The sequence below is a fragment of the Tribolium castaneum genome, chromosome 7 (genome assembly GCF_031307605.1).
Source record: "Tribolium castaneum strain GA2 chromosome 7, icTriCast1.1, whole genome shotgun sequence".
NCBI lineage: Eukaryota > Metazoa > Arthropoda > Insecta > Coleoptera > Tenebrionidae > Tribolium > Tribolium castaneum.
Genome location: NC_087400.1, coordinates 5,118,908 through 5,135,611, shown reverse-complemented (window position 1 = coordinate 5,135,611; position 16,704 = coordinate 5,118,908). Strand labels below are relative to the sequence as shown.

At 29.6% G+C, this 16,704-nt stretch overlaps 2 protein-coding genes across 6 annotated transcripts in view; one reads left to right on the top strand and one right to left on the bottom strand.

The window, feature by feature from the left end:
- Nucleotides 1-9,924, top strand: part of PKr-B (neuromedin-U receptor 2-like) — a 44,558-nt gene extending 34,634 nt beyond the window's left edge. For 2 of the 4 annotated variants that reach the window (XM_064357711.1, XM_015983947.2), the window contains exons 3-4: nt 2,494-2,699; nt 9,169-9,924. In XM_064357711.1, coding sequence (XP_064213781.1) covers nt 2,494-2,699; nt 9,169-9,726 — 764 coding nt within the window. In that variant the 3' untranslated portion in view covers nt 9,727-9,924. The remainder of the gene's footprint in view (nt 1-2,493; nt 2,700-9,168) is intronic. The other 2 variants (XM_064357712.1, NM_001293570.1) reach the window with 2 other exon arrangements.
- Nucleotides 9,925-12,685: 2,761 nt separating this feature from the next.
- LOC657241 (neuromedin-U receptor 2-like) overlaps nt 12,686-16,704 on the bottom strand; it is a 40,023-nt gene continuing 36,004 nt past the window's right edge. The window contains exon 4 of one of the 2 annotated variants that reach the window (XM_008200428.3): nt 12,686-13,515. In XM_008200428.3, coding sequence (XP_008198650.1) covers nt 13,092-13,515 — 424 coding nt within the window. In that variant the 3' untranslated portion in view covers nt 12,686-13,091. The remainder of the gene's footprint in view (nt 13,516-16,704) is intronic. The other variant, NM_001293589.1, reaches the window with a different exon arrangement.

Here is a 16,704-nt window from a genome sequence, read left to right as displayed (position 1 = left end):
CATTTTTAATTTACTAATAAATTTATTGTTACACTTAAGCTATTATTTACTTCATAATAAATTAAACTATTTCAAAAATTATGCAAAAACAACTATAAATCTTTAAATTACAATCACCAGCATTAAAAATGCAAAAAATTAGAAAAATTCAACTATTGTTTTTGAGTAGTTTATACATTTTTAATTTACTAATAAATTTATTGTTACACTTAAACTATTATTTACTTCATAATAAATTAAACTATTTAAAAAATTATGCAAAAACAACTATAAATCTTTAAATTACAATCACCAGCATTAAAAATGCAAAAATTGTCGTTTTTGTACTTAAGAAAATAAATTGTTGTTTTTTTCATATTTTTTTTTAAATATCTAATTAGCATAAAAACACTTACTCTAAAACATAAAATTAACAAAAAACTCACTCTTGTTGTGTAAAACTGTCAGAAAGTTTTTAACTTTTTGTTTAATTTTCTTTCTCTTTTTGATTTTTTCTACTTTACTTTTTCATTTTTTATTTATACTTTATACCAAACACATAAAAAAGTACCTGCAATAACAAAAACAATTGGAAAATGTCGGTTGTCATTTAAAAAAATTAGAAATGACGTCAAAATAGTATAATAATTTAGTATAATATAATATAGTATAATAAAATAATAGTATAATAAGACTTTACAGAAAGCGAAAATAAAATTTAATTCCTAATTATTAAACTAATTTGACATTAAGTTTCCAATTATAATGCACTGACAAATGTCAAGATAATCTCGATTTAAATTTTTTATGCAATTAAAATGTTCTGTAAACCGGCCCTAAATATTATTTCAAACAAAAATGTTTAATAAGTTTTTGAATTTTTATAAACCTTTCCAAAATAAACATTTTTATCTAGTATTCGTTTTAGAACCAATGAAAAACAATTTTCTCAGTAAATAATTAAAATTTTCCAAAAATAAAAAAAATAAAATAAATAATACTCAAGGTGTTTATTAAGCTCATTATTTCGGTGGTGAGTAGTTTATGTTCGTTATTTCAATAGTGAGATAAATTTAAAGTCAAATAACTCTAAGTCAAGCTAAACTTAATGTTAATTTATAGCCAAATAATGACGGCTTTTTCAATAACCACCTTAGAACTGAGTCAGAAAAAGTTTAAGTTAACTCAAAAGTCAGGTTATTTCGAAGTTAAAAACATATTTTTTTGACCTAAAGTTTATAATTCACTAAAAATTAAGTCAACATAGTAATAATGGTCCTTCGCAGTTAATAGTTTTCTAAGTTTTCAAGTTTTGCAGATTGGTCATTATTTGTGAGAAAAATTTCGGTATTAAATAATTTCTTTTTTTTTTGAAAAATGTAATGAAAAAATTACGGAGTGAACCAACAAGGTAATTTACGTCTGTCGTTTTCTCAATAATTTAAAAATAATATTTGCTAATTTTTATTAACCCAGTCTCAGCGGTTTTCACAATTTGTGACCATATTTTTAAAGCGATTTTTGGGAGTTTTCGTTTTTGGGAGTTGCATTTATAATACATATGAATTTTATTTGATCGATTTGTTTTACCATTCTCTGTCTATCTTAATTTTTGTATACAGGGTGAGTCAGTAGTTACTTCATTATGTCTTAAGATGCAACCAAATATACTAATTGCACGTACCACTTAGATACTTCGATTGATTTTTTAAAACATTAATTTTTTTGAATAATAATCTATAACGAAATTTTAGCAAAACTGTCAAGACAAACTTGACACTGCCCACGACAATGTAATCGTGGATTAAATTAAATTTTTTAGCGATTACATATCTGGCCAGCTGGAATCAGTATTATTGGTTGCATAATTATACAGATTGAGAAATAACCCACTATTGACTCACCCTGTATAAAAAAATGGTGCAAAAACGTAAACAGTCCACATTTGAAAATATTCAGTTTCAAATATTGTGTTATACCTACGGTATTATATAGAACAGAATAGGAAAACTTTTATTTACTTTTTGCTTAATTAATTTAGTTATAACAAACAAGCGCTTTTGCTATTATTTTTATAAAAACTAAATCAATATTATTAACATTAAACAACTAATAAATATTGGAAAAAAGATTTTTTGTAGTCACAGTTATAAGTTATTAGGTAATTAAGTTGTAGGCTTTAGTATTTGTCAATAATGGCTCTTGTGTAATAATTAACAGTAAATGGTTGAGTAAAAAACGTTAATACCTGCAAAAAGTAAAATAAATATCAAACTCCATTTACCAAAAGTTCCTATCCCGGCGCATCCACCAAATGTTCAATTCAATTACCATGAAAATTGTTTGTTTATTGGCCTGTAATTTAACACAGTCCTAAAATATGTTTATCACACTCCACTTTCCCATTCCTGTTAGTCATCCGCTGTTCCGTAATTTCCACTTGTGCATTAATTATCGGCCATTGCGCTTCAAAACGTAATCAACTAAACCAATACACACAATTTGTTTGTTTAGTCGCTGTTGTGGTGGCATTCTTCATCTGCTGGGCCCCTTTCCACGCTCAGCGCCTGCTGGCCATCTACGGCGAGCAAACTTCAGCTGGAATGATCCGAGCCTTTCAAATCCTGACCTACGTCAGCGGAATATTTTTCTACCTATCAACGACCGTCAACCCGCTGCTCTATCACATAATGTCCCACAAGTTCCGGGAGGCTTTTAAGGTAAAAACCGGACAAATCGACACATAATTTCATTTTACACGCCTGTGGAAGGCGATGAACTCGTGATTTAAGTAAGGGAGTCCTGATGTGGGATGATCAAACATCGCTCGACTTGTTTATCTTGCAACAAAAGGAATATAAAGTACTGATTTGAATAATAAAAGGGTTTGGAGAAAAAATTTTGCTGTTTCTAAATTTAGCCCCATTTTCGAGCCGGTAAACTTTCACGCTTTGGCGGCTTAAGCAGATATAGTAGAAATATGCTTGTTTCTCAGAACGCACAAAATTGGGTCATGAGGATCAGGGCGTAAAGGATAATTATGATTGGCTTTAGTCTCATAAATTATAGCCTAAAATATGAATAAATCTCACTGACTTTAATAATCTACTCGGGGTAAATAGGAGTTGTTAAGGACGTAACAAAATAGAAAAAAAATCCACACGAGGAGTACGTGAAATGTGTTTACTCTCGGAAGTAATTACTAATTACTAATTACTAATTGGACAATAATTTTAATTTTCATTCAGTCACTAATGTCACTTAGAAACTGATGAAAATCACTCACAATTTGCATATTCTCGTGTTAAAAATTTTAAATGACGTAGTTTTTCACAAAGTTGTAAACTAAACATTTTTTTAATTTTTTTGTATACAGGGTGTGCCATTGATATGGGCGTGCTAGATTGCACCTACACTGTCAAAAATATCGAAATAAATCAAATGGCACTGAAAATGAGAAGTCGAAATGCAATTTTTAAAATTATTTTGACCGATACAGAGTGTTCCATTTTTACAGTACAGCTTTAAACATAGTTTAATTCACATAGAATACCCAACGTAGCGTGCCATGTAAAACAATAAATTTTCACATAATAATATAAACTAATTTTTTATGTAAATTACATACAAATCTCATCGATATATAAACATTAATTTTCGGAAGAAATCATTTTATAAAAATGAAAAAAAAACCGACAGCACTATCAGAGGAAATATGCAAGAAAAAATTAAAAATGCTTTTCGTAAAATTGATCATGTCACATTAGAAGCCGTGATTTTTTATAAAAAATTGACCAATGTATTACTTAATTGTTTAAAAATGCCGTCATTTTAAACAGTTTTGTAACTGCAATATGTTATCGCTGTTGATTTGTTATACCTCAGTTTTTTTATCTCTTTATTTCTCTTTGTAAATTTCTGTCATTTTTATTTAATAATTTATTGTCAAAATTTTTATAAAATTTATGTCTAGATGAGATTTCTATGCATTTTACGCGAAATTTATTTTCACAATAAAATTAAAACGTGACGTACTATAAATGCCATTTTGACATTAGTATATTGTTTTTCATAGCACGCTACATTAGTATCCAAGAAATTTTGTGTGCATTTTTCAGAAAAACCAAATTATCTCCTTAACTATCAACTTTTGGAGAAAAACTTAAAAGGTAAAAAAGGTGTAAAATGAGAAGCTGAATAATAATTAATAAAAAAATACAGAGGGTGCTATTTAAAAAAATCAAGTTATGGTCCTTCAAAGTTTACCAAAATGAATGTGTCACAGCAAGGTGATGCTACAATGCAAATGTATGGTCTTGTCACCAAAAAATGCCTCAGACATTTCTTTACCTACGGACAAAGTGCCAACTTGATATCCCAAAAACCAAGGCCACTGCGATTTTTTAATAATGTGCCTGCAGACGCACAAAATTGTAGAAAAAATTAAATAACTTCTGAACGGTTGAAGTATATTGCAAAAAGTAAACTGATTTATGAGCCTAAAAAAGTGCAAATATACAGGGGGTGCCATTTAAAAAAATTATGTTAGTCCTGTATAATTGTTAGTTCACATTTTTCGTTGGAAAAAGACTGATTTATTGTTTCCGAATTACTTCGTAGAAACAGGAATTTTTTATTTTGTAATTTTTTTTGTCTAAAATAAATACAATAAATAAATCGACCAGTAATTGGTAATGTTAAGTGTCCGTAAGTTCTTAGGGCCCCGCCCCTATTTCTATTTACTTCCCTAGGGAGGAGGAACAGCCTGTCCTCCCTTTAATTAATGCTGCCTTCACCAAACTTTTGATTATTCCAAAATGTTGGTACGTTTGTAGGATTGTACTCTTAATTACATGTATTAATGTTTACTGGAGGCTTTTGAAAGCGAATTAATTATGATAATTAAAGTCAATAGAAACTTTATTGCCCAATTACTTGTATAGAATTGGAGTTGGTCTCCCAATAAAACTTCTTGTTTATCTTGTTCCGTGTTAATAATAAAATGTTATTGGAAGTATGTGTAAACTACATTATTATGGCAAGGAAATAACATCAAATTATGTCTGAATAAAATACCACTGAAGGAAAACATGTGATATTTTCCCATCGAAATGCACGAGTTTTTTTCTAGGTTTTTAACACCCTGTAAGGACTAGCAGTGTTGTGACTGACAGGGTGCAATCTGTTCGGGAAATAGGATGTGATCGCTTGGGTCTAGTTCGTTTTTTGTAATCTGTTTTCGTATAAAAATAACACTGCTAATGAATTGTGTGGTGTTTTATAAAATTAAAACAATTCATTTTGACTTGATAATATTATACTTGATAATTTTCAATCCCTTGTCTCTAAAAATAAAAAAATCCTAAGTCGATATTATCTCAAGGCGTTTCGGAAATTTGAAGACACCATCAGGATTTGTTACACGGTAATTGTAAATCAGTATAATAAATTACAGTAAATCCTTTAATTAACTAATAACTTTTTTTACAATTTTATCAATCTTATTTAAAAAATTAATTTGGCAAATTGCACATACACTTTTTAAAAATTTCCAACATAAAAACTAAGAAAGTTAAAAAAAATTGAAATTTATGAATTAGATAAATTTTAATCAATTGACTACAATTTTTGGCGGCTTCAACGCTCAAAGCGTCCTATTCTTGCACCAAGAGACTAAATTTTAGAAAATCTAGTTAGGTATTTGTATCCTAGTACTTTATTCTCCGTACTCGCAAAAATAGTTTATTACATAATTTTTTTTTGAATTTATTGCAACTTTGACGAGCTGCTGCATATTAAATAAGACGCATTTTTTTTTGTTTTTATACACTCGATATACAGGGTGTTTTAAGTTTTAGTGCCAGACAAAAAATAAATACTTCTAGTTGTGCAAAAGAAAAAAAATCATAGCACAAACGAAAGAGTTTCTAACACTATTATACTTGATAATTTTCAATCTCTTGTCTCTAAAAAAAAAATCCTAAGTAGATATTATCTCAAGGCGTTTCGGAAATTTGAAGACATCATCAGGATTCGTTACACGGTAATTGTAAATCAGAATAATAAATTACAGTAAATCTTTTAATTGACTAATAACTTTTCTACAATTTTATCAATCTCATTTAAAAAATTAATTTGGCAAATTGTACATACACTTTTTAAAAATTTCCTACATAAAAACTAAGAAAGTTAAGAAAATTTGAAATTTATGAATAGTTAAATTTTAATCAATTGACCACAATTTTTGGCGGCTTCAACGCTCAAAGCGTCCTATTCTTGCACCAAGACACTAAATTTTAGAAAATCTAGTTAGGTATTTGAATCCTAGTACTTGATTCTCCGTACTCGCAAAAATAATTTATTACATAATTTTTTTTGCATTTTTTGCAACTTTGACGAGCTGCTGCATATTAAATAAGACGCAATTTTTTTTGTTTTTATACACTCGATATACAGGGTGTTTTAAGTTTTAGTGCCAGACAAAAAATAAATACTTCTAGTTGTGCAAAAGAAAAAAAATCATAGCACAAACGAAAGAGTTTCTAACACTATTATACTTGATAATTTTCAATCTCTTGTCTCTAAAAAAAAAATCCTATGTCGATATTATCTCAAGGCGTTTCGGAAATTTGAAGACATCATCAGGATTCGTTACACGGTAATTGTAAATCAGTATAATAAATTATAGTAATTCCTTTGATTAACTAATAACTTTTTTACAATTTTATCAATCTTATTTAAAAAAATAATTTGGCAAATTGCACATATACTTTTTAAAAATTGACTACATAAAAACTAAGAAAGTTAAAAAAATTAGAAATTATTGAATTAGTTAAATTTTAATCAATTGACCACAATTTTTGACGGCTTCAACGCTCAAAGCGTCTTATTCTTGCATCACGCCACTAAATTTTAGAAAATCTAGTTAGGTATTTGTATCCTAGTACTTTATTCCCCGTACTCGCAAAAATAATTTATTACATAATTTTTTTTGCATTTTTTGCAACTTTTGCGAGCTGATGCATGTTAAGTAAGACGCAATTTTTTTATTTTCATACACTCGATATACAGGGTGTTACAAGTTTTAGTGCCAGTCAAAAAATAAATACTTCTTGTTGTGCAAAAGAAAAAAATCATAGCACAAACGAAAGAGTTTCTAACACTATTATACTTGATACTTTTCAATCCCTTATCTGTAAAAAAGAAAAAATCCCAAGTCGATATTATCTCAAGGCGTTTCGGAAATTTGAAGACATCATCAGGATTCGTTACACGGTAATTGTAAATCAGTAAAATAAATTATAGTAATTCCTTTGATTACCTAATAACTTTTTTACAATTTTATCAATCTTATTTAAAAAAATAATTTGGCAAATTGCACATACACTTTTTAAAAATTTTCTACATAAAAACTAAGAAAGTTAAAAAAACAAGAAATTTATGAATTAGTTAAATTTTAATCAATTGACTACAATTTTTGGCGGCTTCAACGCTCAAAGCGTCCTATTCTTGCATCACGACACTAAATTTTAGAAAATCTAGTTAGGTATTTGTATCCTAGTACTTTATTCTCCGTACTCGCAAAAATAATTTATTACATAATTTTTTTTGCATTTTTTGCAACTTTTGCGAGCTGCTGCATGTTAAGTAAGACGCAATTTTTTTATTTCTATACACCCGATATACAGGGTGTTACAAGTTTTAGTGCCAGTCAAAAAATAAATACTTCTTGTTGTGCAAAAGAAAAAAATCATAGCACAAACGAAAGAGTTTCTAACACTATTATACTTGATAATTTTCAATCCCTTATCTGTAAAAAAGAAAAAATCCCAAGTCGATATTATCTCAAGGCGTTTCGGAAATTTGAAGACATCATCAGGATTCGTTACACGGTAATTGTAAATCAGTAAAATAAATTATAGTAATTCCTTTGATTACCTAATAACTTTTTTACAATTTTATCAATCTTATTTAAAAAAATAATTTGGCAAATTGCACATACACTTTTTAAAAATTTTCTACATAAAAACTAAGAAAGTTAAAAAAACAAGAAATTTATGAATTAGTTAAATTTTAATCAATTGACTACAATTTTTGGCGGCTTCAACGCTCAAAGCGTCCTATTCTTGCATCACGACACTAAATTTTAGAAAATCTAGTTAGGTATTTGTATCCTAGTACTTTATTCTCCGTACTCGCAAAAATAATTTATTACATAATTTTTTTTGCATTTTTTGCAACTTTTGCGAGCTGCTGCATGTTAAGTAAGACGCAATTTTTTTATTTTTATACACTCGATATACAGGGTGTTTTAAGTTTTAGTGCCAGTCAAAAAATAAATACTTCTAGTTGTGCAATAGAAAAAAATCATAGCACAAACGAAAGAGTTTCTAACACTATTATACTTGATAATTTTCAATCCCTTATCTGTAAAAAAGAAAAAATCCCAAGTCGATATTATCTCAAGGCGTTTCGGAAATTTGAAGACATCATCAGGATTCGTTACACGGTAATTGTAAATCAGTATAATAAATTATAGTAATTCCTTTAATTAACTAATAACTTTTTTACAATTTTATTAATCTTATTTAAAAAAATAATTTGGCAAAATGCACATACACTTTTTAAAAATTTCCTACATAAAAACTAAGAAAGTTAAAAAAAATAAGAAATTTATGAATTAGTTTAATTTTAATCAATTGACCATAATCTTTGGCGGCTTTAACGCTCAAAGCGTCCTATTCTTGCACCAAGACACTAAATTTTAGAAAATCTAGTTAGGTATTTGTATCCTAGTACTTTATTCTCCGTACTCGCAAAAAGAATTTATTACATATTTTTTTTTTGATTTTTTGCAACTTTTACAAGCTGCTGAATATTAAATAAGAAACAATTTTTTTATTTTTACACACCCGATATACAGGGTGATTTAAGTTTTAGTGCCAGACAAAAAATAAATACTTCCCGTTGTCCAAACGGAAAAAATCATAGCGCAAACGAAAGAGTGTCTAACACGCTTCAATTTAATAATTTAACGTTGTCTTAAATTCCCATAGTATGAGCGTGAAACGCAAAAAACTACTTTTTTTCCAAATTATTGAGATAAAATTCCTCCTATTTTTTACCTGAAAATTATGCTACCGAAATTGTTTTTCACGTAATTTTTTTCCTGAAAAAATTTTTTTTCAGGCCACGTACAAGCAGTGCTTCCGTCGAGGCCACCGTACCCCTGGAGGTAGGTGTTACTCGACATTATCGGGTCGATCTTCGCAAGTAAACAGTCATAGCAACACAGATTCTTACAGCCGCCAGAGCTCACTTCGATACCTCGATGCTGAAATGGCACGTCTACACGACTCTAGAAGGCCACTGGTTGTTTCCTTCCGAAGGAAAAAACCACCAACATTGCGCCGACCAAAGCAAGTCACGATTTTTGACAGCGAATTGCAAAATACTCTCACCACTTTGAACGCACCAGAAAAGAATATTCCGGTCGTGGAAGTACACAGCCTTCAGCCGACACATATCTGCCCTTTAAGTGTGTTGAAGCTGGAAGAATTCGACGAAGAACAGAAGAGAAATGCAAGGAATAAGACAAGAACTGGGAGCTGGAACTGTGAGGAAAGAAGCCGAGAGAACGGACTTATGACAAAGTCCTGCACTATGCCAGAAATGAGGAACAAAATTTTTGACGAGCGAAATGAACGGTTTTTGTACAGAGACACTTTTGCAGTCTCGGTCAATTAACACAGACGTATTTTGTTGAGCTGAATTTTTAGAAAAAGGCTGTGCAAGTAGGACTTGTGTATGAAACTTGTGTAGATTTTATTTTTTCAATTGTTCCGCAACTCGTTGTTTGTTGTTATTTGTTACATTTTCTAATTAACTGTAATTATTTTGTACCTGTAATTGTTGTTACATAAATAAATTCGTGTTGTCTGGTGAGTTCTCTTTTAATTAAACCAATTCGTCTGTAATCTTCTCATTATTTACTTGAAATAAAAGCGTAGAGTTCGCTTAAGCTACCCATTAATAAGCTTTGCATAAAATTTACAAAGTTCAAGCGCAAGTAATGGAATTAAAACTACGTTTTATTCGAACATAGTAAACGGAAAATAAAATTACTTAAAAGATGGTGTTAAAGGTTAAATCACTTTTAACTGAATTGAAAGTATTTTCTTGAAAGTTCATAAATCATCCACCTGTTGAGCTGTTAGGTTTTAGTTTTTTATTTTAAATTTTGATCAAGAGCTGCCACCTAGTAAGCAGCTACCAAATACACCGTCCATGACCATCTAGATTTCCTCTTCATGGAACTAAATTTTATTATACTTCAGTTTTTCACTAAAAGATATACCAAGCGAATTTAAGCCAATTTTTGGGCATTTGAAACAAAGTTACTTGTAAACGAGAATGAAAAAATAAAAATTTTAATTTTTATTAATTTAAAGCAAGATAAACAGTTACTTTGCTTGTTTTATTTAAAAATGAGATGATACTATCGTTAAGGGCGATATTACTATGCTAGGAGGAAAATATAATAATTAAATATTTAAGAATTATTCTGATAAGAATTTTTTCTAGACCAATACAGTGAATGTTTTTACAGTGACAGTGAATGTTTCTGATGATGTCCTGTTCTGTCACTAAATTTTCTGTTAATGACAAGGTCTAGATGTGCATTTTGACGTCACATCTGTACGTCACGTGATGTTACACGAGCGTCGCAGTAGGCGTGAGCAGTGCAGTCGACAACGAACAGTCACACTTTATTTTGAATAAAATTGATAAAAGTTGGTTGTTGTAACTTTTATGCAAATAAAGATTTTTTATTGATTTTGTTTTTAATTTAATTTTAATGTCTTGCTACAAACTAGCAAAAGCAGATGCCATATATAAGTGAGAACATTTTATTTCACGCTAAGTGAAAAAAAATTTTTTGTGTTGGATTTTTTTATTTTACAAACAAATAATGCCTTTATTCCCTTCATTTTTGTAATAATCATTGTTTACCTCATCCTTGTCTCCATTTTTCTAGACAAATTAGTTATTAATTTGACTAGTTAGAGCAATCCTTAAATATTTAGTTATTATTATTAAGAGTTGTTTTTGCCATTAACGTTTACTTTTAGAGTGTGTTATTTAGTTATATTTATGCCTAATATTAAGGTTTTTTCATATAAAGTTTTTGAACACTGATTATTTATTTATTAGTTTTTTACAATACAGCTATTATTCATATTATTATTTATATTATTATTATTATTATTATTATTATTATTATTATTATTATTATTATTATTTCTTAAGTTAACGTTTGATATTTGAGTTAACACTTTTAAATCTTGGATGTATTTCGTATGTACGTGAAAAAAAGACAAAAAATCCACTTTAATTTTTTTAAATTTGAAGTACTTAATTTAATTTAATTTAAAAATTGGTGGATAACACTTTGTAAATTGTATTTAAATGCAAAATGTTTTTCTTGTTTAGTTTTTACTTTTTGTTTTTTTTTGTCATTAAAATTTACGTTTTGAATATCTTTTTTTCGAAAATATTGTTATATAACATTTAATTTTTTTGTATTACCATCTCTACAGTTAAAGGTTTACGCTGTTCATTCCATAACTAAGCTTAAAATGTATTGATTTGATATAAACATAATAACTGTGGTATACTTCTATTGTATTTAAATACAGTGTGGAATTGTTAACTGGAATAAAATTCATAATTTTTGTGAAAACTCCAGAAACTGTTCCCTTTTTGTTTTGTCTTGTTCATAATTTGGTGGATGTGGTTTTTGTTTTTCTGCTGTCAAAACTGCACAGCCACCTCCAACATATTTTCAAATATAACGGTATGTCGTGTGACACCTTAAGTAAAAGAGCACTTCGAGAGCAGTACAACGCACTATTTGTTTTCTAAATATTGTCAACGCCCAAGTGATAAAAAAATTAAAACAGTGTGGAATTATTGACTAAAATTAAATTTGTGACTTGAATATAAGCGATTTTTGTAAAAAAATCTTGTTTTTTTTTGCTCATTATTTGGTGCATGCGGATGGTGTTAATCTGTTTTGAAAAATGCACAGCCAACTCTAATTTTTTTTTCAAATGCAACGGTATATCTAGTGTCACCTCATGTGAAAGAAAACTTTGCAAGGAATACAACGCACTCTTTGTTTTCTGAATATTTCCAAAGCCTACGCGATAAAAAAATAAAAACCAATTTTTGTAAGTTGAAATTAGGCAAATCACACTGTAAATGTTGCAAAATGTTAGAAATTCATGCTACTATCGTTATGTTATTTCCCAAGAGAGGAACGGTGCCCGTTTTGAACAATTAATTGTTGCATTAAATAATGTTGAACTTATAAAACTGGTTTTTATTTTTTTATCACGTAGGCTTTGAAAAAATTCAAAAAACAGATAGTGCGTTGTAATGCTTGCGAAAAGAGCTTTTATACGAGGAGTCACTTGATGTATCATTACATTTGAAAAAAAAGTTAGAGGTGGCTGTGCATTTCTGACATCAGATAAACAAAAGCTATTTCCACCAAATAGTAGGCATGGAAAATTAAAAACTGACTTGTTTCGAGAATTTTCACCAAAATCGCCTAAATCAAAGTTATGAATTTTATTCCCAGTTAAAAATTCCATGTAGCAGCAAGTTATTTAATTGTCCACAAACGCATAAAACAAATAAATCACCTTTGTAATCAACACTTTATTAAAGTATACAATTATACAAATATTATCACATTAAAATACGTCATCATACAAATGAAAAATACTCGTTTTTTATTAATTCAACAAAGAAGTAACACTCGATCTACAATTATTTACAGACTCAACAATGTTTAACTGTTTAACCTAACGCAAGTAACAATATTGACTAGAATAACATGAGCACCAAATGCGGCAAGAATGTGGTAAATTGGAAAAAATCAAGTGACAGTAGGTGTGCAAGCATCTATGTATGTATATAAAAAAATTGGGCTCGTTGTGTCATCTAAAACACTTATCACATTAAAACACCTACGAAACATTTAGAATTTTTCCAAAAAATCATAATTCCCTTTTCGCCAACTTGATCTCGTTGTACAACCTCTGCTAGCTGTAGATCTCCCTCCGCTTCACTTCCTTCATGTAAGTGGTCAGTTCGTCCTCGATGGCCCCGTTTTCAACGTCCCTCAGACTGCTGTTGCTGATGTCGCAGGGGCTGATGCAGCGGCCTTGGCCCTTCTTGGGGCTGCTTTTGAGTTCCATCAGAATGCTGGGCTCTCTGGCCGGGGAGGTGTAGTAAGCCGAGAGGCGTTTGCTGTCGTCCAACGTCCTCTTGGCCAGACACTCGAAGTACTGCCAGAAGCGGCCGATTTTGTGGGGCGGCGTGGCGGCGTTGAGGTGAATCGATATGAACTTGGGGGTGGTGGGCTCGGAGGTGGACTTGGCGTCGGGCATGTCTTTGAGCCAGGGGGCGTCGGCTGGGGCCTCCTCCTCGATGTCGGCGCCACGGAAGGTCGAAAAGGTTTTATTTCTGGAAATAATGCGAGAATTGAGCAGTTTTGCTTGAATGATGGGGGTATGCAAATATTCAGGCACGTTGACCGGGAAAAGTTAGACTGATCAACAAGTTGGGCCCCGAAATTTAATTTAGACGATCGTTTTAATCAGCTCAGGGCAAAAAACTCCCAAGGAAATGGAATGTCTGAAGAGACGGTTTTTTACATGTGAAGGTAATTTGCTGGAAAATGCGACTAAGCACAATTTTCCGCGCAAATATTTGCCGATTCGTACGCAATGTATTTTTAACTTTTTCCTGATGTAGGTGTTTGCAGTACAATGAGAGTTTCTAATTGATTTGGAACCGAAAACTGTGAAGTGATTTCTATTGGAAAAAGTTATTTTCGTTCTTTATATTAATGTTTTCAACTTAATTTCAGAGTCACAGAGCAACTTCATAAAAAGCTAATGTAAATGCAATGTATCCTTCGAAACAAAAAAACACATTTTACATTTTATAACGAGTTCTTCCACACAAACTTCATACTTGGGACTGAAAAATTAATGGAATGCTGAACAAATTGTTATTTTGTCTATGCCAAAAACAAATTCTTAGTAATAATAATAAACATTCCACTTTTTTAAAATCTTATATTAAAAAAATTAGTACAATACGCATTATTAATTAATTAATAAGTATTAATTAATAGAAAAAAATCAGTTCTTAATAAAAATAATTGAGAGGATTTTTTAATTATTTTTCTAGAGTTTACTGTTTGTTGGAACGTGTGCTTAACAAGCTTATGCACCAACTTGTAAACACCTTGCATAAATAGTACAGAAAATAAATATTTTTTTTATTTAACATTGTCTAACATCCTTGTAACACCCTTTCCTTAATTTTTCGTGGTTTTTAAGCAGAAATAAGCTTTTTACGAAAGAGGAATTATTCCAAAGTTTATCCAAACACTTAATGATTTAATGGACCCACGAATATTAGAATTCAGTAGTCCTATTCATATTTGTTTTATTTTTTTCACAAAAACATAATTTTAATTCTCTGATACAAATTATAAAAAGAATTCTTTGATATTTTCAAGATTCAAAAAGATTATGATTTTGTAAAGTACTTTGTCCATTAGGATTTTTTATAACAAAAATAAATACATAAAAAATAACTTCGATGGAAACGTTCTTATCACAAAGTGGAGTTATTTGATATGCATAAAAAGTTGAATTATACGTCAATTCCAGAAGATTTAATTTCGAAAACGTGATACAAAAGTGGTAGAGCGTTTTAGGGAAGATATTTTCATCTTCAGTAACAATTTAAAGAAATTACACAGTTATTTTTTTTAAATATACACTTACCAAAGAATATTTGAATAAAACATCGGAGTAGAGTAAAATATTATTCAGATGTAAAGATAATTGAACAAAATAACCAATAATTAGAAAAGAAAAAAAAAAGATAAGAAAAAATTAACGTCATTGGTTCAAAATCTCAGACTGTAAATAAAGTCTTACTATTCAGGTAAAGAAATATAAATTTTTCTGAAATTTATTAATTACTAGTAAAAGTAAGTAATATTTGGATTTTTTTTTGTTTTTTTTTGGATTTGCACCTTCCAGATCAAAAATCGATTACTCTGCCATTTTAAAAAATCTGGAAATATTTTTTAGCTCACTTAGAAGAAGAAGCCTAGATCTTTCTTTTGGTGTTTTCAAATTTCTGAAAAGTAATAACAAACCCCAAATATTTTATTTCATTAGATCGTAAAGATTTTAATTCAGCTTCGATCTGTGTGTTTAATAATTAGCCATAGGCATTTTCTCATAGATTGCCATGGAAATGAGAGAAAAAATGTGACAAATTATTTTTTTTAAATAAATTTATTTTGTTTTCATAGGACGTACAACACAATTTTAAACAGAGTTTGTCGTTTGTTTAATCAGAAATGTTTTTATGGTAAACTTTGCAAAAATAGCTGCGGTTAGTAAGAAATTTTCTCAAAAAAAACAACATAACTTGAAAATTATCACAGATAGGTATCTGGAATGCTAATACAGATCGATGCACAAAAAATTTTCCTCTATCTAGTGAAATAAAAATTTGGACATTCTATTTGAAAAAATTAAGTTATGGGTGTTTGAAGTTGTTCAAACTTAACCTTAAAATTTTTAGATTTATTAACTTCTTTTCCAATTTTAAACACACTGGAGAACAGACATAGGCTTTCTATTTTAATTCTCCAAATATGATTTCAAAATCTCTAAAACTAAGAGAGCTACCGATCTTTTAAGTGACAGGTGCAAATCCAAGAATTTTCAAAAAATCTTAATCTCTAAAACGGTTAAACTTAAGTATACGGACAACTGATAAAAACTTTCTTAAAATAACTCAACTGATCCAAAAACGCAGTGATAAACATAGCTTTCCATTCAAAATAATAAAGTTGATAGCGACTTCCGGTATAACCAGAAGTACCACCCATCTTGAAAATATTTCCATTGAACAGAACTCAACGGATTATGGCTGAGTACCGACTTTCAAATAAATGTCCTTATTAGAACTTTCCATATTTCTAATGGGGGGTTTAGACAGAACAGCTTGTACATACTCGTATTTTGTATCTTTAAAATAATTATCCAATTTTTATAAAACTTGACATGCAGTCGTTTTTTGTTGTAGAACATTGTTAAAGTAGGTTACAAGGACGTCCTTGACTTTGGCTTTAAGATTATTAAAATTTGAAAGCCCATTCCATGTAGTTTTTTTGTACCGTTCGAGTAAAATAATAAATGTAAAAAAATGCAGTCAATATCAGCACAAACATCGCAGAGTTAAGAAAACATTTCAAAAAAAATATGGATCAATTTATTTTTAATGTTTAACCTATTGTTCAAATATTTGCGCTTACTTGCGAGATGTTTTTATTTTGTTTGAAAATTTAAAATCAGGCATTATTTTCTCTCATTACGTAGAAAAGCATTAGGTATCGTAAATAATTTTTTCCAATATAATGAGAATAATTTAGCGCTGTTTGTTCTTTTAATTGGATTATTAATTCACTGTATAATTTGGAGAATTGTTAGAACTTGAAATTCAAATTTCATAAGCTCATTTTGCCAACAGATGGTACAGAACACCCCTCATACTTTTCCAGATTTAGTTTTCCCTCCAGTTCGCAAAAACAGAATCCTTTGATGGACTCGTCTTAAA